Below are 25,046 nucleotides of genomic sequence, written 5' to 3'. Positions count from 1 at the left end.
ACGTCATGGTGAGTAAAAACTGAGCAGAAACACAGAATAACACAGGTGGCAAGAACATGGACCAAACTTGTTGAAAATTGAACCAATTTAATATAAATGTTTGTGTTTGAATACACGTCGTGACACTTCATAAACATTTTATTGCTGAACAGACATCGCCACCTTGTGGATGAAATGAAAAGTAACAGCATCACATTCCCCCAGAAATGAGTGTGTGTGTAAGAATCTATTTATAAAATGTTTGTATGAAATATGTATGTATGCTATCCACCTCAGATGTACTGATACAGTACTCTGTGTGTCTTAGTCTTACACATCAGTGCTCTCCCTTTCTGTGGTGTTCCCAGCTTCCCATTGGCCGCGGGAGCGCAGGTTGTGTTCAGGGGCCATGACTTGACCAATAGGAATGCGGTATGTTCGTAAACTGCCGGTCAGCAGCAACATCAGTGTGGATATCAGGGTAGCTGCCCAACTGCAGGCTGGCAGACCAACCTAGGTGAAGAGAGGGAGAGAGGGTGTTTAATAATGAATAAGAGAGAGTGGAGTGAGTCAGACAGTTTGAGTGTGAACAATCTCGATACTGTACCATGAAAGTATGAAAAGGTAAAAGGAAATTTGAGGACTTACATGTATATATTTGTTTGCATCCCTATCAATTCTTCCTGTGACGACTACTAAAGAGTCACAACTGATACAGGATTTCATTATAATTTAATTAATCCTGTAATGAAATCCTGTTCCACTGTTTAAAATTCCTTTTACTGCTGGTTGATCAATCAATCTGAGTTAAAAAATTGAATACCGCAGGTGAATATTCTCCTTTTTTTGCCATGCACAAAAGTTTTTCATTCCCTGAAGCAGTGTTGTAAAAATACATTTGAACTGGACTGGTCAAAAGTGCAGCGGACTTAAAACTTTCAGCTCAGAGAGGTCACTGCAGTGATGCTTCACACGCACGTGGCTCGAGGTGTGTGCACTCACAGTTCCCAGCAGATTGCTCAGAGCGATGTCAGCGTACGCCGAGAGGAAGGCTGCGAGCAGAGGAGAAGAGATTAGACTAAATATATCCTCAACACACTGGAACAGAGTTTGGCTGCAGTTGGCCCTGACACAAGACACACCGGCAGCTCCAATTAAGAGCAATTTACCTAATGTGAGTAGATTAGCTCGCTGCCAAACTGGTCAGCGCTAATGTCCATGGTGCTCCAGCTACAATTTCAGATGCGTTGTTGGAGTGAGATAGACTGGGTACATAATTTGGCCCAGTCAAAAGAGATCAATCAAATCAAGCTTCAAACTGAAAGATTGCAGCGATATTAACCTCTTCTCTGCAATTACAGCTGTTTGACAAAGAGAAGCAGATTTTCTGACTGTCTGCAAGTGATTCTGGAGAAAGATAGTTGCTCATTGAGTTTAATGCTGATAGCTTGGGTTGGTTGATCCGACCCGAGACCTAACCTGGAGCATCAGTGCTGAGACTCTGCTGTCTCTCTCCAGAATGGCTTGCTGCACCTTTAAGACAGCATGATTCAGCATGTGGTTCATTCTGCAGGAGAATTAGTTCATGATTTACTAAGAGGAGAAGTGATGCAGTGAGCGTAGCTCGATTACTCAAAGGGCTCGCACGATTTATAAAATCTTACAACAAGATGCCTTTCACATGAGTCCAGTGTGTCTCATATCAACTGTTTGTTGTTCAGTAACCAAGAAAACGAGCCTTGTTTAATTGACTCAACTGCTTCTCTGACAAGGTTTCATAGGACCAAAGGTCTCATGAAAAGGGTCAGTAAGACTGCAGCCTAAATGACACGGGAGAGTCATTTTATGATTCAAAGTCAAACCTAAAAGCTCTAATATATCAGTAAAGAAATATAATGCAATTAAGTTCAGAATGACCTGTTAAAGGGCTAAATGTTAAGGTTGTAGGATTGATAGAGACGATGAGAACATTAACATTTGTTTCAGCACCATGGACAGAGCATTCTGAAGCCGCTTGTTTGTTTCTGTTGTCCTCCAGTGGCTGAGTCTGGTAACGACAAGAATAATGACAGAAGCAAAATTATCTTTCTCTCTTTCTCATTTCTTCTTATTTTTTTCCCGTTCTTTTTACCCTAGGTCTTTGTGTTTTAACATCCCTGCAAAAATCAAGGTTAAAACATCTTAAAAAGATGTATTATTACAAAATATGACAATCATGTTCATATGGTTCTTGTATTTCTGCCACAAAAAAAAACAAAAAACGAATTAAACAAGTTACTGTTATGAAAAATACCAAAAGTTTTGTAGTGCAAAAGTTATTAGCGTAGTGGGACAAAAACTAAACACAAGAGGGATAAATAATATGAACAATATACATTACACAGCATGATATGCGAATAAAATATGTATGCAGGATGGCAGTTATGTGTTGTCCATTCTTGAACTTACCCTAGTGTACAGAGTAAAATAAATAAAAAAAAATAATGCGTCCAATTTTACTTTTAGGTGGAAAAATCTAAATTTATATATCTATTCATAGACATATATTTTAATATAAGCACTGATTTACATCTTTTGTACAACTAATGTATGCTGGTAAGGCTTTATGCCGTGTGCGTGTGTGTGTGTGTTACCGCTGGCGATGGCAAAGAGGTGAGTCCTCCAGGTGAAGGTGAAGAAGACTCCTCCGACAGCCATGCAGCCGAGAGCTCCATTAAACCCCAACAGACCCGAGTACAGAGCATCATGACGCACCGCCACAGACAAACCTGCACACACACACACACACACACACACACACACACACAGTTAGAATTAAAACTTCCGTTGAGTCACTGCTGCTGACATCCTAGAATCACACAGGCAGAAATACACAACTTCACACACACACACACTGATTTCTGTCCGTTGAATCTGCTGTACTAGAATCATCCATGTGAGGGCGCCGGACACACACTGTTGCACGGTTGCCTTCAGTTCAGATTTTAATTTGCGTGTAACCTCATTCAGCCAAAACATCATTTGACTACACGTCTGCCAGTTGCTCGTATCAGTTTGGAGTCTTGTGTGTCAGTATTAGCAGGATATGATGTTCCACTGAGGGGGAGGCGACATGTAGTTCATCTGCTCTGTATCTTATGTTTCTGAGTTTTCCCCTTCGAAAAAAGACTGCCTGCGTTGAGCCAGTCATCCTGTGGTGATGGTGAGCAGGGCTGGGTGGAAGTGCTGACAGAGACGCTGCCTGTCTCCTCTCCAGTGAGTGAGAGTGGCACTATCATAAATAGCTTTACGTTTTAAGTCTTTTCTTGTAATGAGAGTGCAGGAGTAATGAGAAAAGGAGACTTTCATAGGGATCAATCACACTTGTACTTAATTGTTAGGCTATTCCACTCTTTATTTGCATGATAATATTCATTTTCATATTTCCAAAAACGTTGTAAACAACATTTGAACAAGTCCTCACAACAACAGCTTCAGTATCAGTGTGTTTTTCAGTCCTGACTCCATCATCCAGTGTCTCTGTGCTACTGCTGCAGGGTATTGATGTGGTAGGTGGATGAGCACCAGGTCAATGTCTCACCTCTGACTCACATCCATACTAAAACAAACACTTTACTGTGAAGCTGAAACTATATGCAGACTGCACCGGGCGGACAAGCTGGCCCAGATAAATCTCAGTGAAGCCAGAAGCATTGACCTTTTCACTGCTGGCCTTCAGCAGCAGCTGCACTTTGTCGTTCAACCCACACGTGAGGCAGAATAACAATTAGAGTCAAACTGATATCAGAAGCAGGAGCGACTGAGTTCAGCTGCAAAGGCCGGCAAGCTTCATTCAACAGCAGCCAGTCGCACAATGCTCTGTGTTACATTGAAATATTTAGAGCCGGTAAATAGTTATGGACTTACGAAGGTTGTTGCACCTCTAACAACAACCAAGTTTCACTCAGTACAAGAGTGATGTCACGGTGCACTGACACACCCTGGACTTCTCTCCTACGTCACTGCAGCAGAGTGAGAAGTTTAACCACAGGAGATTTTGAGGAGCTGTTAGGTTGATCTTCAATCATCAGCTTTCCATCTACTATTGTGCTTAAGCTAGTACACAAGTTTGACTAGCACTTTTTGAATTACGTCATCTTGCTGTGTCCTCCTAGCACAAACTAGTACCATCACTTTATCTTGAAGAGACCAAAACCAATAATATAAAAACAATAAACAGTAATGGATGGATGGAAACAAGCACTGATTTGCATTTCCCTTTAAATTTGTGCTAAATTTGATGAAAAACTTGACCAACGAGTTAAAATGTAACGTTCGAAGTGAACTTAAGAGTAAAAATCCCTTCGAGTGAGACAAGCCTTCCCTCCACCTCCTACACCTTCACTGTGAGAGAAGTCAGAGAGACAGATATGAGATGTGAGTAGCCATGTTGTAACTTAGTCAGTTAGTAACCTGAAGATTATGATTCACAACATAAAAGGATGAATTGCAGGGCTGTTAAACGCATTGCATCCAATTGTACTAGGTCTCACGTTACTTAATAAACTGGAACGTTTTTTCCTTTGGGGGCCACATCTGAAACTAAGATGTAAAATGCTACTAGGATCCCAAGTATCCTTAATTGACTGACTTCCTGCACAAAGTGTCATTCTTCCTGTTATGGATTACATGAAGAGTCTTTTACCTCACAAAAATAAAATAGCATTAAGGTTGATTTGCCCCTCATGTTGGGCAGCCAGGGACTAAATATCGTATTGCACTTTATATGTCTGATTGACTGTCTGCTTCCTGCCGCACAGCAAGCCAGAAGGGACAACACCGCATCTGTGTGTGTGTGCGTGTGTGTGTGTGTGTTCCAGTCCCGTAGCCCCACCCGGAGCAGCTGCCACTGCTCAGCTGTGGCAAGAAGTGAGCTTTTCAACCTCCCACTGACTGTTTCATTGATACATACGCTACTTATGTTCGTCCGAGCAAAAACCCTACGACAGAAATATTGTATTTTTACCTTTCTGAGTGAGAGCGATATCATAAAATATTACTGAACACTGTCTGTCTGCGCAGGAGAGTGCCCACCAGTATTTGCTGTAGCGGCTATATATTATTTACACACACGTGCACTAAGCTGAACGTGACCCTGGGTGAAGAGGAGGGAGTTTACTTTCACTCAGGAGCCTGGTTGCATCGTCATGTCACAAGATGTTTGGTAAATGTCACATTCAAAACTGAAATGCATAGTAGCTAAGATGAAATGCACGAGAGATAATACAGATAAAAAGATAAAGGACTGAAATTACAACAGTAAACATTTAAGTTATAATTGGTGTTTCAGCCTATCACTGCAGCCGCATCTTCCCTGTATTAATACTGCAGGCTTTATCCAAACAATTCCTCTGCAGTAACAGTAAATTTTGGAGGCTCTCCTGCAGATAAATGACCCTGGGGGTGTGCTGTGATTGATTTCCTCATTACCAGACAGGGTGGGCTGCAGTTTAGCAAACTGGTCCTGAAGCAGACTGACCACACCCTGGTGCTGCCTCCTCACTCTGTCCCTGCTGGGCTGCTCTGCCATCCACTCCCTCCTTCCTCTCTCTGTGTTGGTTTTTCCCCCCTCTTTGTCCTTAAACGCTCAGACTCCCTCTGCACTCATCTTGTCTCGTCCTCATTCAACACTTCATTATCTTCTTCTCCATCTTCCTCTTTGTTTCCCGTCCCCTCGTTCCCTTCCTCAGCCTCCTCTCACTCTTCCCCCCCATCCTTGCCTCCCCACATCAGGGTGTCGATAAAGACTAATGGCAGTGTGGGAGGGAGACCCCAGGGGATCCTAAATTTTTTACTGTGTTTCTACAATGTGTGTGTATGTGTGTGTGAGCCACTCCCAGTGTGATGCTGTCTATGCTAATCGAATGAGTCAGACAGCTTTTATCATATCAGACCCAATATCTCCTCTCCTCTTTTGCTTCCTGCATCAAACCACAGTGACTATCTGCAGACTAAATGGAGGATAGTGCAATAGGTTGGAATGAATGACTGAAATGAAGTGTACATAATGACTTGTTTTCCAGTATAATGGCTATCTTTGTATTTGGGCCTCTGCTCCTCATTTAGCTGGTGTATCCATCATTCTGCCCTTTGATGCCTTCGAGGGGAAAACTGTGTGGATGCAGCTAAATGGATTGCTCTGTATGTGTGCTCATTCGCTAACACTGTCCAGATATCAGCAGGATGAGCTGTACTCAGAACTGTTTGCTGCTGTGCAGTGGAAAAAAACTACTTTGCGTGTGTGATTAGTCTCTTTTCCATTAGCATCTCTCTAGCTAAGAGCCTCATTTCAGATGTTTTACAGGCCTATTTCTACAATCCTCTTCATGCTTCCAAAGCTTCTAATCATGTGTGCTATGAACTGTATGTTTGTACTTTATCCTCAATTAATGTCTTTTCTCTTTTAAGAAGTGAAATTCTTGCCGTATAACACTTCTCCTGACTGTGCAGATAGTGGAGAGTGTTAAGATGGCGTTCAACAACAAGACTAAGAGTCTACAGTTATGCTAGTGGCTATGTGAGGCTGCTGTATGGCACACTGGTGCTTTGAGCTAAATGTTAGCATAATGTCAGCATGCTAACATGATCGTAATGAAAATGCCAACATGCTGATGTCACCTGAGTTTAGCCTGTTAGCATCAGCCTGTCCTCATCAGAAAAACAACCATACCTTACTACCACCCACATTTGCGTTTCTTGTCAGGTGGCGACCTCTAGTGGCATAGTAATTATCACAGCAGCAAAGGAGGAAGTCTGGCGTAGTTTTATTAAGAGCAACAATGGATGGTTGGATCAAAAAAGTACAGAACTTTCACCCAGTAGCTGTTCATGTCCATTGTGAAAGTGAACATCAACTGTGAGTTATTCATACAAATGTTACATATGTAACATAGTTATTTTGAGCCAAACCACCATGTTTTCCTAAACCTTACCAAGTAGTTTTAGTGTCTAAACCTAACCAAACTGCTAGGATACAACAAAGGTCCAGCATGCCTGTTGCTGGTCTGCTGCAACAGTTATGATGTTGCTTCAGTAATGGTGATATGCATCATTTTGACAGTCACTGGTGATCAACCTATTCGTACATTTAGGTATGAAATGTCAGGGGATCAGGTTAATGTGTATAGGATTTACCATCTATGGACCATTGATGTCTGTGAAAGATGTCCCGACAATCCATTCAATAACTGTTGAAATATTCCTATATCGACTCATGTCTCTTGTCTTCAGTTGTTAGGTATTATATAGCCGCTGTGTTCGGCTGTTTATGTGACACCAGAGGTCTGGCTCAAGACTGTAATTATTATAATGTAATGTTGTGTTATGACATTTTGTGAAGTACTGGTTATACATTAACATTCTCCCTTCCACAAATACCTTCTTCCTACACGGAGGAGTGTTGCCTTCTATTTTCTCCTTTCTCCTGTCATGTCACACCAAAGATAGCAGATGTGAGATTTCTTACTTAGAAATACCTTTAATGTGTGGTTTAATATCATCGCTAAAAAGCTACTTAAAGAACTCAGAGTTAAGCAATGAACTCTCGTTGACTTCTTCAGCTGCCTCACAGTCTCCTCCCTCCTCTATTTGATCCAACTTCACAGAAATCCACAATACTTCTCCTGAAACATGAATGGAGCAGGAGGTAGAGGCTCTGGCCTACATACAGCCCCTGATCCCCTCCTCTGGAAACCCCTTATGGGAATAGTTTACACTGCAGTGGTTTGAGTGACAGCTCTAAATATGGCCCCACACTCAACTTCATGTCTCTATCCACTCTCAGTCTGACCCATGTTACTGTATCTATCCGTCATTCTCACAGACATTAAGAGGTGACGATTAGCAGGCTGATTACTCATATAGAGATGCTGTGATTTTTCCAGTCTGTCGTCAGGGATCCACACATCTCTGAACATCTGCTGTCTGCCTCCCTTTGGTCTCTCACCCCACATATATCCTTGAGAAAATTATTTCACTGATTGCAGCAGCACCAGAGGTGGGAATGAATAAGACAGTGACGACAGCAGCGATTCCTGGGTCAAAAGCTATTTTCATAGTGGTGAATGGACAAAAGGGGTCGTGATGATGACGGAAAATGATGATGATGTCAATGAAAATGATGATGATGACAGAGAAGGTGAGGATGGAGCTAGAGATGAAGAGTTGATGGATATGACAGTAAATGTGCTACAGTAATAATATTTTGACAGTGAATAGTTTTTTAAATGGGTCTTCAGCTTCACACAGAAGTAAACAAAAACTTCTTGTCTCTATAGTTGATGACTGGATTTTAGCTGCTGAAAAGACAGAGCAGAGTTTATTCAACCCAGTCTCATCAATTTGCATACAAATAACACAACTTTGGTGACCTTTATCGTCATGATAACTAAACACCGACACATAACCTTGGCATTCGGTCAGGTTTAGGTAACAAAACTACTTTTTAAGGCAAGGTTTAAGAAAAGATGCTGTTAGGAACATGACTTAACTGATGACATTACGTTCGTTACCTTATGGAAGTAAGTCAACACTGTAACCTGCGACCACTTTCTCACTCTTAATACAGCGTCAACTGCCTTTTTTATGCGCATTTTTGGCCATATCTGTCCCCCACAAAACTTAATTGGGAGACTTTATCGGTCGGAAGCAAAAATGGACTTTAGAGTATGTACTGCATGCAATCAAGTCTAAAGTTGTGTTATTTGTACGCAGATTGAAGCAACTGGGCTGGTTTATCAGCTGTAGCCAGCTAGTGTCAGCTATCGCTAATGCTAATGCTAAAATTAGTTTGACTTTGAGCTGCCTTTTTATTGTTCCCAGCTGTTTTGTTTTAAAACAAGAGGCTGTCAAAGGGTCTTCGAAGACACGAAAAATAAGGAAGCAGCTCTGTTTGTACGAGGCTAGAGCTACTGAGGGAAACCCAGGTTTTGATAGGCCTGTCGTGCCTGTACTACAGTTAGCTATGTCACAGTTTAGCAAACACTTTTATCAGCACGAAAGGTGATGATAATGACACCTTGTGCGCACCCACCCACGCACACCTTTTGAAGGGATGATTAAGGCAGATGAGCACTGGTGAAAGGAAACAAGTGAAAAGAATGATAAGAGGAGTTTTGAAAGGATTAAAAGATAAAGAGACGGAAGCAAAAAGAAGAAAAGAGCTATTCGTGGAGGGGAGGAGAGACAGAAGAAGAAAAACAGAGCCAAGGGCAAAACTTTGTTGACTGAAGTGTGGAGAAGATTGTGTCGATTCAATACACACAAGCGCACACACACATTTTCAGGCCTCTTGATCATTTAGGGAGCCTGCTTTTCTTCTCTGATGCCTTCATTAGCATCTTTCTCTTTTGCTGCCTCTCTCTGGCACTATTTCTTGTCTTTCATTCAATTTATGCCCCCTGATTTTCCCCCCCCTCATCCCTTTTCTCTCCTCTCCATCTCCGTCTGACACTTTCGTCTGTGTCTCCTGACACTGATCTTTCTTTTCCCGTCTGGGTCTCTGTCAGGCAGGATTAAGTTTTGAATTTGACCTTGCAGCACTTATTCACACTCTTAACTCTCTCTCTGTGCACTGCAGCTTCATTTGTTTCTGGGCATGGGAGTGTGCATGTGGATAAACATTTACAGCCAGGCATTGTAGCTCTTAGGAAATGTCACTAAAACCAGATCAAATAGTGTTATTGTTGGGGATTATTTTCAGCTGCAGATTAATACAAAGTTTGATGCTCCAAGTATTCATACAGACTGTATACTGTTGCGATAGTTGTGACATCACAACCTTACAGAAGTCCTGATGGCTCATTTGAAGCCACAGTTCCTGTTCACAGTTGTTGCTGCCTGCATTTCTCCTTGGATTGAGCATTTTTCACAGTATTTATCTAGCAAATAGGCCTGCTTTATGATTTAAAAAAAAAAACTGACAGAAAATCACTCACTTTATACAAAACGGGACCTTTAACTTTGGCTGAAGAAGAGAGAACAAACAAATGACAACGACAGAGACCCTGATTAATGTGTTGCTCTTATGCATTTAACCGCCACGCTCCAGCAGGCTCTGTTGCCGACACAATCTCATTACAGTCACATCTCTTTGACTGCCTTCTTGTCACACTGTCGTTTGTATCGCAGCAGTGTGTGTATGTGTGTGTGCCTGCCACTGTTTGAATGTGTCCACAAGTGTGTATGTACAAGCACGCTCCCACTCCGCTGTTTGTTACAGTATGACTCATAGCTAACACACACACACACGCACACACACACACACACACACACACACACACACACACACACACACACACACACACACACACAGAAAGTATTTCAGGACACTGTATTGTACTTGCAGCAGACGGAAGCAGGGGTCTTTCAAAATTTGAGCATTTCTCTCTCCCTGAATAGAGTCACAGCAAGGCAAACATAAAAGGCAAACACAGCTACAGGCCTGTGTGTCTGTATATAAGCCAGCAATTATCAATGCCCCGGCTAATTGTCGCTAGTGTTTTGGAGCAGCTGCCCACAGGCTGCTGCTGCTGCCTGTTTTACAGTTTCATATTCATATGCGCTGCTGACATTCTGCCTTATTGCCAGAGGGGTTCATAAAATGTACCCGACTTTAACCTCGTTAAATCCACTGTAATTCAACATTTGCCATGCAGGGAGCTCAGCCTGCCATCTATTTGAGGTCCTGACTGATGGTTTAATAAATGGAAGGTTTATAGTGCTATCGAAGACAAAGGTTAATGATACTGCATTATGCTATTGGCACAGGTATGGTGATTTGTGCCACTGTGATGTTAGTAACACATAAAACAAGTATGGTATTGTTGTTCTTATTATATTGCCTTCTAAATATCTTATATTTTGCATCATTTGTGATATATTTTATATAAACACTAATCTTGGAAAGACAGGCTTCAGATATTTGCCCCATTTATCTGGAGTAATATACAGAGTGGAGTAAAACTTGACGCATTGATATTGATAGGGCAATTAAGGTCATCTTAATATCTTAAGGATATCTTAGAATACATTGTACCATTCTCATTATTATTTTATATTATCATTTTTTTATTGTATAATTTACTGTGGATTCATGTCTCACTTGAAAATGTGATCTCACTGTGACCTCCTGATTAAATCAAATATATACTATATAGTGTTGCACATCTAAGCTGCAGTGACGTTTGGGATTTACATGTTTCACATGCCTGCATGGGTTTCATCCAGGTGCTCTGGTTTTCTTCCACAGTGAAAAACATGCAGGTTAGGTTAATAATGTGAACCTGATTGTTTGTCTTAGACTGGCACCCTGCCTCCAGCCTAAAGACAGCTGGTACAGGCTCTTGTCCCCTGGAGCGGCTGAAGATAATGGATGAATTTTCAAGTTGGGGAACTCACAAGAGACTGATTAAAAGACAGAATGAGAGCGCCTCTGTGGCTTAAAGGTTGAGACAGAGATAGTTTGAGTCTTGCGTGGGAGCCTTATTGCATGCAATTGCATTTCTCTCCCCGTTTCCTGTTGTCTCTCTGCTGTCTATTATAAAGGCACGTAAATGCCCCCAATACTAGTTTTTGTTTGATCCTTCCTGAGTGGTAAACACAAACGTCTTTCAAACTCCACGCCCACACTTTGTATCACAGGCCTTCTGTTATGAATGTTGTCTCCGAGCCCGAGCCGAGATCACCCCGAAAGATATCACTAGAGGAGCCACAGAGGACAGTATTACACAACTGCTTTCACACACTGAGTAGTACTCCTCCTCCTAAAGTGACATTTATGTGTGAAGTTTTGGAGTTTCCCTGTAAGTAATAATAGCCAAGACGGGGTGTGATACAGTGAGATGCTGGCACACAAAGTGTGTGGTAGAGACACTGAAATCAATCTGAAACTTCGACCTTGATTAGTTCAACCAAATGAACAACAACCATCGCCCACTGAGCGAAACATATCCAAAAGACATCAATTCAGCGTTCACAGGACGTCTATTGAGGAGCCACAACTGAAGTGTTTTGGATGTCTTTTTTAATGTTCACTACTGATGCCCAAGTGAGACCAAAGGGCAGCGTCTTGCGGTTCAAAATTAGAAGACATTGGACTCACTTCAGCAAAAGTCACAGGATGGAATCGGACCTTCAGCGTCAAGCCAATACGTACATGGGGCAGACACCTAGCCAGGTCAATTTGCCTTAATTGTAATAGCTGAATTCAAAAACCCTTGAAGGAGACATACTATGCTCATTTCAGGTTCATAATATTATTTTGGGTTACTACTGGAATAGGTTTACATGCTTTAATGCTCAGAAAACACCTCACGTTTCTCATTCTGTCCAGTGCAGCAGCACCTTATTCACCCTCTGTTTTAGCTCCTGTCTCTTTAAGGTCCCTCCTCCTTCTGCTCTTATTGGTCAGCTTACACACGCCTGAGCAACAGAAAAAAAAAATTCTTACGTACTAAACCAGCTGCTAGGCACAAATATGTGACAAAGTGACGTAGCATGATGTCACAAAGTAACAGAATTAAAGGCGGGACTATTGATGAGACATTTCAGGAGCAGTGTTTTCTGTGGGAGAGAGGAGCTTCTGTCTTCTAAACTTTCAGATCTTTTACATGAACAAGAGCCTATACAACACACTGAAGGAAAGGGAAAAAAATGAAAAAGCATAACAGGTCTCCTTCAATGATAACTCATTCCCACCTTGTCTGCATTTACTATCAGCTCTATTGAATACCATGTTTGGGTGATGAAACCTTCATCATGTAGCGCTAATGTTCGAAAGGTGGATAACCGTTGAATTGGCGCGTTTTTGATATGTTTTTCTGCTTCAGTCTGACCTACAAAAGAACACAACAATATCTCAACTTTACTAACTCTCCAACTATCCGCCCAGCTGGAGACACAATCACACAGATGGAGACTCACCGGCCAGCGTCCCAACCGCCGATCCCAGCAGAGAATGGACGGCCAGCAGGGGGGAGTAGAGCAGAACAGCTCCCACGATGAGGAGGGAGGGCCCCAGGGCTCCACAGGCGAAGATCTGACCCACACCAAGAAAGATGCCACGCGTTACCTGGAGAACAGGGAACAATCAGAGGAGGATTTAACCTTTTTTTTTTTTTTGAGTATACAATTCCTTTAACAGGATCACTCACAAAAGACATAATGACAAAATGTGTGGACTCAATTCAGACGCTCTCTTCCCATTCAGTCAGCCATTCTTTTCTTTGCCCAGTCAAACACACTACACACACACACACACACACACGCTGCTTTCCCAACAGTCAGTGAGAAGTGAAGAGTTTCCATGGCGACGTGATGGCTGCACCTTCCCGTCGCTCAGATTTACAAATCATAAATGGTCTTTAATTATATTGCTGCTCTGCCACTCTTTGTGCGCACATGTTCCTGTGTGTGTACATATGCACGTGTGTGTGTGTGTATTTGTGCGCAGGAAGATTGAATACGCTGCCTTGGCGGTGCAGCCAGAGCGCCAACCACAGCAGAGTGAAAGCTGAAGACATTAAATATAAATAGGACCGACGTCATCGCCATCTCCGGAGAGAACCAGAGGAAAGATGAGAGGAGGAGAGACAGAAGGAGGAAATGGAGACGGGCAAAAGAAAAGGAAGGAGGAGAGCGATAAAACACAAAAAAGGGATGAAAGGGGGGAAAATAGAAATAGAGGAGGAGGAAAGAGAGGAGAAGTGAAGGAGGGGATGAGATTGTCTCACATCAAGGACTGTAACAACGTAAAATCTAACTGAGCTGTCCCTCAACATGTGGTTACATATGCTAGTTTGTTTATTGTTGAATTATGAGGAAGGAGAACGAAGGACAGAGGCGATGAAGACGCATTTAGAAAGTGGGAGAAGGAGGAAGGAGATTTGCATAGCAGAGAAATGGATGGAGACTCGGGGAGAAGAAAGGCAGAGAGATGAAAAGGAGGATTTAGAGGTTTCAGATCTCCCAAGTTACAAACCAAAGGGGATTTATGAAATGAGGGACAGCATTTATAAAGCAAGAGACAGGCAGATGGAGGAGGACAGAGGGGGAAAGATCTGAGTGGAATATTAAAAAGAAAGGATAATTAATTGAAGGAGAGAAGTGAAAGCAGAGAGAGAGGAGAGAGCAATAATCAGGGGTCTGAAACTTGTGGAAAGTCACAATTTAGTGGGAGGGACATACTGTGCCACAGGGTGTGATGCTTGTTAATAGAATCGTGTGTAAATCTTGACTCTACATTCAGGACGCCTAACAACGCTAAGAGGGTTTAGGCAGCGTGGCTAATCTAGTTTTCACAGTCAGTTTGCAGATCACCGTGTGCAGAAATACACAGCATCTTTTCCCACTGAAGGTGGTTCACTGGCGCCATGCGGTAAACGCTGTGTGCTAAATAAATCCAACAAATTTCAGGTCAGTGTTCTCTATCAGATAGTTTCATAATAAGCTGCTCTTTTACGGGCCTAATTAGGTATCATCTCCATCTTCAGTGTTATGTTCAAGAGGGTTTTTGTTGGAAGAAAGAATGAAGCAAGGTCAAATAGAAGACAGAGATGAATGTGTGGTCAACCATGTTAGGATTACGTAAAGTGGACATAAAAAACAAGCTAAAATCAGCAACAGAACGGGAAGAACCAATGTTTTTAAATGATTACCTTTTATACGTTGCAGAGATAGCTACTAAAGTTAGCATGCTAACCAGCTAGCCCTGGCCCATCCCGGTCCAAAGCTGCTAAAGGTCACAACACCAGCACTTCATTGCTCCCAGCTTCTAGTCCGGACCACAAGATGCACGGCTAACCAAGCTAACTAGCTAACAGCAGCTACAGTTAGCAGCAGTTAGCTGTTACTCTGGTGATATGATGACCACCATTTGTTTTGAGTATGACTTCAGAAGCTGACCAGTTATTACATATTACACCTTTAATTTCAATATTCACTTCCACTCCTGAAGGTTATATGTTTCTCTTTGGACTCTCATTCTGTTAAATGGTGCACAGCTTTCAACGGCTGGTCGCTTACTTGTGTGTTGTCTGGTGCTGTGCAGCTGTAGTACAGTTGGTTGGATAGATCTTTTCATCTGAAAATGGATTTGATGACAGAAGGGTTCAAACAGTAAAGTTGTGGCCCATAAAACCTAAATACTTAGCAAAAGGGTGCTGAATTAAGGGGAAAATTGTGATAATATTGATCGGTGCAGCTTTTAAAGGGTACCTCCCCCAATTAATTTTTTTTTTTTAATTGTACGTACAGGTCTTGGGAGTAATGCTTCAAATGTGAAAAAACTTAGAAAAAAAGCCTATTGTGGCTCCCGAAGAAGCTGCATGTAATCTGATAAATTGTCTCCGGTGATGTCATTCAGTGGCTAAGTTGCATTGTGGGTAATGTAGGCGCCAGGTTTGAAAAACAGTCATTCCTCTACTTTAAACTGTTGGACTCATTAAAGACAGTTTAAAAGAAATGATTGATACAGCAGAGATCACCTTATTTTCCCAGGTATTCTTCTTCCTTTTTCAAAACTTAGTGTCAACATTACCTACAATGCAACTGAGAAAACAGCATTGCAGCATTCCTCTAAACAGCTGAAGTAGATGGGGACTTGTTTTAAAACATTAAAAAAACATTAATAATAATAATTAAAAAAACCCAGAGAAACATAAAATGGCTCCATACAGTTGTCTGGCTTTATCCAAGCGTACAGGGTTAGAAGTTGGTCTAAAGTGGGTGCATGAGCTTGATTGCACGTCGAGGGTGTAAATAACGTCTTTTCAAATCAGTTTGGGATCTCAGGGCTTCCAGAGACTTGGATTTCACTCGACAAGCTGTATGGAGCCCTTTTATGTTTTTTTTTCAGGTGTTTTCTATGTTTTAAAACAAGTCCCCATCTCTCTCTTGATATGTGTATGCAGTATATAAGTTTTTATAAGACTTTCTATAGTCTGTTGTATCTACATATGAGGTTTTGCTCTCCATTTAATCACCACATACTCTCAAACTGTGAGTCAATACATATATCCAATGCTAACGAGTAATGTATGTACATTCATTACATTTGGAGGAAGATAGAGCTTGTCTGATTCGGATCACATAATCTCTTGTGCCTGTTCCCAAACAAAAGCATGCAGATTAAAATCCAGTCACTCCTCAAGCATCCCAGTGCCAGCTGGCTCAGGGAGATCAAAAGCCGACTGCAGCAGCTGTGAGTCTTGATTCCTTTGCCAAAGTTTAGTAAGAAGCAGCTCAAGGCAACTGCATTTCATTTAAATTCAGTGGTCGACATGAACTCTAAATTTTCTTTACAAGGTGTGCTGTGTAACAGTTTGCATTCTAATCAAGTGGACTTTGAGGAGCAGATAAATCCAGGCTGAAAGGTTTTGTTGTTGTTGTTTTCTTCTCCCTGTCTGTACAGAGGTTTTATCAGCCTCCGTGTATACTTCCTGGAAACCTGACTGACTCTCATACTGTTCAAACCTGTACTGCATGTCCATTATTGTGCACAGTCTCAGTCCAATGGTAACAGAATATAATCATATAATCACTTTATTTCGAATGCAACAATTTACAGCAGACTCCCGTTTCAATCACTACAAATTGTTAATTAAAGCAGTTTTGGCTGATTATAATTTCCCGAACAGGAGCTCCATCGGCGACTGTTGCTAAGTAACTGGTGAGTCATAGCTGGCTGATCTTATACATATTGTGCTCCTATCAGCTACTTCACTCCGGAGACCGCGCTGCAACATGGCAGACACACAGAGGATAGATCTGGCCTGAGTTTAGCTCAGTCTCTTTAAAATCTTCATCTTCATCATACATCCTGTCACTTCTAATAGTTCCCTCTGAGACAACTAATGAGCTGCACCTGTTTTTGTGATCATGTGGCTCGATGGGCCTTCTCTGTTCAAATATCACTGAAAATGTTACTCTGACAGATACGCTCAATGATGAAATGCTGAAGAAGGCGATGCAAATTGAGACTCAAAGTGTTCTTTTTTCTTTCCACCGGAGCCACAAAATAAAAGGAGAATAATATATCATAGAAACTCATATTGTAATTACTAATTATTAATACATTTCTCCACATTTTAATTGCTACAGGGAGGCAGCTACAGGCATATCAGTGGCTAAACAACATCAACAAGAGGATGTAGAATTTTGACTGTCCAACAGTGGTGTAAAGTAACTAAGTGCATTTACTCAACCGTGGATGCAGGAACTAGGGGTGCTGATGGGGCTTTAGCACCCACTAAAACGAGGCCAAACTTACAAGAAGGCCCGAATGATTAAGAATTCGTTAGAAACAGCGCTTTGCAAAGTTTATAACATTTCTTCTTACTCAACAACTCACAAAAGTGAATGATTTGATAAGGGAGTCTGGGGAATTTGTTGTCGACTGCCATTGATGAGGCTGCTTTGACCCATAACGTGTTGGTGTTCATGTTATCCAGTTCATTCGCAATTAATACAAAAAACATTAATATTGGACACCATTTACTATGACGTCATTATATAGACTGACCCCTCAGCACCTCCAACTGTGACTGACTTCCAGCATCCCTGTACTCAACGACTGTACTTAAAGTATAATTTGGAGGTACTTGTACTGTACTTGAGTGTTTCCATTTTATGCTACTTTATACTTCTACTCCACTGTGTTTTAGAGGCAAATACTGTACTTTTAACTCCAGTACATGTCTCTGATAACTTTATTTACTAGTTACTTTGAATTTTCAAGCTTTTCCCCACAAAATATATGCTTAGTTTATAGAATATGTTCCATTGCTATAGATCTAATTCTGGGTCCTAATGAGTACTTTCACTTTTGATACTACAAATTCATTTTAATGGTAATACTGCTACTACCTCAGCCATACTGTGTTTATTTCTTGTAGTAGAGTAATTTTATCCAGAGGTATTGCCACTTTGACTTAAGTCAAATATCTAAATACTTCTTCCATTACTGTTGTTCAATCAATACTTTATTGTTTTTTTAATCATTAGAGGAAAGTAGAAAAAAAATAGATAATTTTGCATGGTAAAAAGGATAAATTCAGGGATGTATGCAACCTATTTTTGCTGTTGTGACTTGTTGCAGGTATGATTTAAAATCTATGTAATCTGCAAATGTATAAAAATATATAAAGTTATATTGCTGTTGTTATTATAATGTAGTATATTATTTAATTACATCTTATCTGTCGTTCTGTCTCTGAGTCTGTTTGTGTGTGGTTCTCCTGCTTCACCTGGCTTTCATATGATTTAACATTAACAGTTGCATCGACGTTGGACAGCCTTACCTCGACTGTAGCCAGCTCAGTGTCATTGGGATCCAGCGCCCCCGGTGGCATCACTGTGTGGTGCGGGAAGTACGGGTTGTTGGGGCCGGTGCAGAGGAGGTAGAGGAGGATGGTGATGTTGAAGGGAAACACAGATACAGGCAGGTCCCACCGGTCCAACAGTGAGGACAGACCGCTGTGCAGAAAGACACTGGAGATGGGGTGAGAGAGTGGAGGTGCTGATCAATTTAAAAAGAAAAAAGTTTTATATTCACATCATAATGATATGACGTGTGAATTATAATTTGGATGGAAAACTTTTAGATGGTGATTCAAACGTCAGTGACAAGATAAAGTAAGTTTAGACATTCTCTCAGATGAGAATCGTTGCTTCTTAAATCCTCGGTCTGAAGATGATTTGTCACTAGATGGGTTCTTGCACAGACTCAGGGTATTTGGAAGTGGACAGGTAATGATGTTATTTTATCATGCTGTGCTAGAGAGTTTGTTACATTATGGAATTTCAGCTTGGTTTGGCCAAATATCAGATCAAGTGAAAAATCAACGGACTGGTCCTAGGCTATGAAAATTATCGCTGACCCTGCCCATCATCTGCATTCAGAACATGCACTGGTCCCATCAGGTGGATGAGACAGAGACCCAATTAAATGCAGGAAAAGATACCTGAATGGGTATAAAAAGGCTTTCATCCCTCCATCAGTGAATCAGCTAAACTCAGGACATAAAGAGGTTGTGAAACGAGGGCCTTTGTGCATGTATTGCACTTACATCTGCACTTGTCTGTTACGCATTATAGTGTATGTATGTATGTATTAGCAGGCAGAGTTTTATGTACTTGAATATGGCATACTCATGTCTGCACTTCTCTCTGATATGGGTTTTTATTATCATGTCCCTGACAAACTTCCTTCGGGACAAATAAGGTTATGTTGAACCTTGAATCTTAAAGATAAACCATTAAAGTAATTTGAAAGTGCTACAGGTCTTAGTACAAAACAGACATCAAAGATCGACTGAAGTTGAGTGAGGTGCCTCAAGTGCACACTTCTGTTTCTGGAGTGTTCTAATTGTCTTGGATGGTAGAACAAGCTCTGGGAGTTGGGGAAGTAAACTAGACCTACATTTGCAAAACCACGTAGCTAGCCTTCATCTTGAAGCCTTCATCAAGAATGAATAATGGGATCATCGGTGCCCCTTGTGGCTGTTGGGGGGAAAAAAAGAAAACCCTATAACCACTTTTCTCACCGGCCATCAAGTACCAGCTGGTGTTTTCCTGCTTCCAGCCTCAGGAGACAGCCCATACAGCTTGGTGGACCAGAATGAGAAAAGAAGACGCTGCACCAGAAAACTTACTCTAAGTCATGTCTCCTTTTAACAATGACAATAATCATTCCCTCACTAAACCACATAGTTTAAATGGCGTATCAGAAACATTGATATGAATCTTTTTTAGAATATTTGCTTTGAAAGGTGATGACAAACAATGTGACGCTGTCACCACACGGTGACCAGATTGGAAGAGTTGTGGGGCACCGGCCTATTGACCCCATTCACATGGCGGCCATTTTCCTCTGATGTCGTGCTCGGGATGGGAAGATTGAATGCTGGAATAATGTCATGCTGCTGTGATGCAGGTCGAATGAACATAGGTAATCTGACAAATTGTTATCATTTCATCGCTCTCTGGTTGAGTAGAAACTGAAAAGTCATCGGACGATGAATATCTGGAGGGACATATACGAGCGGCATATGTGTGTGTATGTGTGCGTGTGTGTGTCTTACCATGTAGCTGACCCTAAGCAGGCAGGCAGTACCAGCCACCAGTACCACTCTCCAGCCGAGCTGAACACTCCCACCAGCAGAGACACCAACATGCCGTTGAAACCATGCAGACCTTGTGACACCTCAGCACTACACACACACAGGACAGGAAGATATACATATCAATTATTTTCCATGATGAAAACAAAAGAGGACAACATTTCTGTAATGAAGTGATGTACGGTAAGACCATCAGAAGGATCAAAACACACATTAGTGTAGCTTTTTAGGGCTCCACATTAAACAAACTCTTCTAGTGTTTTAATGAGCAGAGGCTCCCAGTCGACACTAAATGTATTCAACATGTCAGAGTTAAAAACATTAGGGCCCCCAGTTCGGCAGGATCTATTTTAAAACCTTTAAACAAGGTTGTATATTAGCATATTATACTGCGCGAGGCATAAATATTGGGACATTAACTAAAAGTGGGACCTACTAGGCAGTGGGTGTGGGTGAGCGCAGGGCTATCAGTCATGGAGCTGTTATTCTCATGAATTTTAAGTAGAGCCCTCCATCAACTTTAGTCATAAGGTCGAGCAAATCATAGGCCTGTGTTACAGGGTTGGCGCCCAAGCGCCAGAAATCTTTACCAGGACATTTTTCTGCTGTGTAGACACCCAGATCGTTATAAATGTCGTTATAAATGTCGTTATAAATGTGCACTTTTTTTTGAGCTGATTCGTGTCTATGTTCCACCTGTCCTGCCCTATGATTACAGCTGTAAGCATAGAGGCCAGTACACCCAGAGTTCCCAGCAGGCCCTGCCAGGGGGAAGCCCAGTACAGCGCAGCCAAGATGAGAGCGCCACTCAGCGGGTTGTTGGCTAGTATCACCCTGGACACCCCTCTCAGTCCCGACACCACCAGCTGCAGCACAAACAACTTGTCTGAGGACACACAAAGTAAACATTTCACACATTTTCCTTGGCAGCATTCCCCCCCAGAACCCTTTGGGGATAGAAATATTTCCATCTCACTTCTCTCAAACGTAGTAAACAAGGACCTAAAGAGACAAAAGCGCAGAAGAAAACTTGTACCTCTGTTGAATTTCTTAATGGAAATACAGGCTTTTATAAAAGAAGATGGGAGTTTAATGATGTCAGAGGAAGAGTGCAACTGTGGGAGTAGTGTGATGATGTGATGATTACATCTGCATATTTTAACGGCACTGTAAACATTTCAGACTCATTTATTTATGATTATGGCAGTTTAACACATTTCAAGTGTTGGAGAACTTCCCCTTTTTGCAAAGTTTTGCAATTAATCGCAGAATGAGCGGTATCAGACTTGATGAATTATGCATCACCCAAGCACATTCGATAAAGGTCAGACAATATATCACATTTTTTACTTCTAAGATTAGAAGTAAGAACACGTTTTGAGAGATAACAGTGCATTGTGAGAGATTTCCTACCCTGCATGTACTTATCCAAGTACCCCATGTCCCCAGTACACAGTAGCAGTCTGTTCAACACACGCCGACGGATGCTGGCACGACTCCCGCTGGCCTCCTCCACCTCTGCTTTGGCATCCATCCACATCCCTGCAGCTGCTCGACCACCCCACTTCAAAATCGATGAATATGTGGAGCGATGTTGGAAAACCCCAGAGATCCTCTGTACTTTGTTGCGTCTTCTTGTTTTTCAGGCTCCCTTGCTCCTTCCTCCCCTTCTCCTCCTCCCCTTCACTTTCCCCTCTGGTGAGGTTTAAGGGGTTGACTTATAAACTAGGGGACCGGTCAACATCTCCCGGTGGCAGAAGAGAACAAAGTCCAGCACCATCAGGATTGGTCAAGGAGAAGCAGAGCACCTCACCATCGCCTGCTCCTGCTCCGTTTTCACATTTCACATTTCACAATCACCTTGCTCCTCTGTCCCTGCTCTCTTCCGCCCCACGGTGACATCTCTTCACCTATTGTTTGTCCTTGTAAGCTACTCATCCTCTTTTTATTGCAGCTTGTGCATGTTTGTCTTTCCTGCAATGGGCTTTGTGTTATCTCAAGATTTTTCCAAAAGGTGTAATATATAACCTCCCTATCTCCGCTGCTTTGTGTCCTTGGAGAAAACCTTTGCAGAAGAGTAAAATATTGTTGACACCAGATTCCTTAATAGCTATAGATAGATATTTTACTTTTTACTCTCAGTTGACGGTTTTAACAAGCTCCTCACACCTCTTCCTTCTGTTTTGTTCCCGCTTTAAAAACAAGTGAGAGCACCTTGAGTTCAGAAACAGTTTTTGTAGGCGTTTGCGTGCACGCAAACCTGCACCTCTAGCTCTTGTTGTCAACTTTCACCAGTTTTAGAGTGACACCTAACTCACTGAATGACCCGAATAACAGAAAGATGCTCTGATTTCGCTTCCACTCGAGAAAACCCAAAAATGTGACTCCCCGAGAAGTGTGTGCTTGTGTGAGTACACGCATGGCGGTTGGTGCACATCCATTAGTGCGCTCGAAGTGCAGCGAGTGAACGCCAATAACAGCATGTCAGATAGCATCGAAGAGAGAGTCTTTTCACCGTCTGAGCCACTGCAGCGGGGATTCAAAGGCCTTGTTTTTGCAGGTGGAAATTGCTGCGCCATACACGAACCCCTGACAGCTCAACCCTCGCTCTCTCTCCAGCTTCCTCTCTGTCCCTCGCTCTATCCATTCTTTATTTGCTTCAATAAATACATCCGTCTCCCCCCGTCTGTCTCTGCTCCTTGGCTCATTCCATCAACCACAGGCTGTGAAGCTGTGGAAGAGAGCTACAGATGGACACACACGCCAGAGTGGGCTGTAGTAAGAGGAGGAGATGCAGGTAAGCGTCGGAAGATTACACTATGACCTGCGAATGTGTCGGTTTTGGTAAGGCAAAACGCACGGACGCACTCAGCTGCACGTACACATCACATTAAGGCAACCCACATTACTGTAGTCATATGGAGGGCTTTAGTATTCATGCTGCAGACAGGTTAAAGGTCACTGACTGCACACTACATCACTGTGGTTTTATCTGTCACCAGTGTGTTGCATAGTAACTTAACTTTGATCACAGTGATATGATGACTTGACATGAAGATTAGTACACACGGTAAGCTCTTGTGTTTGTTTGAATTACAAAATGCAAACTTAGAAGACAGCGCTTAATTCAAACGGAGCATGCATGCTGTACATAATTCAGAAATTCCCCTGCCTCCTCCAGTCCACCACTGGAATGTTGTTTTCAATGCCAATGAGAGTAAAAGACAGACTAGACTATTGTCTTTCTCGTGGACAACACATATGTCCTCACTCGTCATGCCTATGAAGCAACTTGTGACTGCAAAACAAAATCAAACGTAAAGATGAAAACGCAAAAGCTCAACAGAGAACAAACCAGGAAAAACACAAGGAATACAAACCAGGAACAAAGCATGGGAGAAAGGACATGAAGACATGGGAACAGGCTTTACTGTTTTGATCTCACTAACACCACTTCCTCTCCTACAGACCAAACCATCGAGTTAACTCCTTGCACATGAAATATCATTGTCACTTTCATTGTCCACATTCATTGTTCACAAGTCTGGAGATGCTGGGGATTGAACCAAATATTGAACCCACAGCTAAATTCACATTATATGAGCCGAATTAATGCATTTTCTACACTCTAATGTCTCTTCAGCGCAGTGATACACCGGATGACTGCGAAGCATGTCACCTTGTTCAAGTGTACTCTAGCAGTCTATCAAAAAGCATAAGTGTCACGCCAAAATCCACGAGAACAGAACAGCATGCAACAACCAGCCACTGTTCAGAGCTTCAGAGGGTCACGATGTTATTCACAAGTATTATTTTATTAACCTCAGGCTAATTTTAAATAAGAAAACAAGATAGCAATCCATAAACCAATGTGAGCATTTGGATTAGTTGAGAGAAACTCCCCAAAGCCACTGAAATATCTAATTACTGAACTGGCTGAAAGAATCCAATCTCCAAAAGCAAATGAAGCATGAGGCCCTGATAACATCACAAATGAGGTGCTGGAATTACAGCCCATCTGGACTTCAAGATGCGATTTTCACACTGTTCATCATGGTACTTAGTGGCAGAGTTTTCCCAGAAGTCAACACAAAACGGCTTTGCATCTCAAAACACTTCCTCGCTGTCTAAACATTGACTTACTTAAACTCCTCGGAAGACCGCTGGGGTGCGAGAGTTGAGCACACATGAAGCGACTGATAACACACTGATGACATACGGATACTGCGTTATCCAGAGGAGTGATAGGGGAAAGGAGGAAGAGAAAAATGAGTCATCCTTTCCATTTCATTCCATGTTGATGAACATTTTTTCACATTGTTCTTTTCTCTCTCATTCTCTCGCCCTTCCTGTTGTTAAAATGTATGCTGGAAGCACACACACACACACACACACACACACACACACACACACTTATACTGACACACACAGACTTTATTTCATTTAGCCACTGCAGGTTAAGATGATACTAGATAATTGAATCAGACCATCACGCAGCACTGCAGAGTCAAGGTGAGCTGCTGAACAACATCCTGCCTTGACTGCAAAACACTGATATATCACAGTTGAAACACCCATTAGAGCTATCAGAGACTTATGTCTGGATCTACAGATACTTCTTGTCTGGTGTATCACTGGGAGTCTGCAGGTGCTGAATACAAATTTGAGTTTGGACGAAAATGAAACTAACTTTTACCCTCACATATTAACCAGGAACAGCTCAAGAAAAACATACCTCCACTCAATAATGTGCTTTGCTTAGTGTCACTGGCCTTTGACATGTAGAAGGATGTTTGTGCAAAGTTTGAAACAAGAGGAATGTTATCACATTTGTTTGCTAAAGGGGTGAAGGTTTCTCTGCGCTCACCTTCAGAATCAGAATCAGAATCAGAAATACTCCATTGATCTCCT

General features: G+C 41.9%; 1 protein-coding gene across 1 annotated transcript; it reads right to left on the bottom strand.

Annotated features, from left to right (window-relative positions):
* Positions 1–66: 66 nt before the first annotated feature.
* LOC311251984 (urea transporter 1) lies at positions 67–21,837 on the bottom strand. The gene is made up of 8 exons (XM_084344727.1): positions 21,549–21,837; positions 20,832–21,021; positions 20,097–20,225; positions 18,315–18,504; positions 12,940–13,087; positions 2,613–2,747; positions 982–1,031; positions 67–492 (listed from the first exon to the last, which is right to left on the bottom strand). Exons 1-8 carry the CDS (start codon positions 21,673–21,675, stop codon positions 310–312), a joined length of 1,152 nt encoding a protein of 383 aa, XP_084200853.1. The 5' UTR covers positions 21,676–21,837; the 3' UTR covers positions 67–309.
* Positions 21,838–25,046: the final 3,209 nt, after the last annotated feature.

This window comes from Pagrus pagrus (genome assembly GCF_965226575.1).
Source record: "Pagrus pagrus genome assembly, chromosome: 22".
Taxonomy (NCBI): Eukaryota; Metazoa; Chordata; class Actinopteri; order Spariformes; family Sparidae; genus Pagrus; species Pagrus pagrus.
Note: the sequence above shows the minus strand (reverse complement) of the source record. Positions and strands in the feature narration are given on the sequence as shown.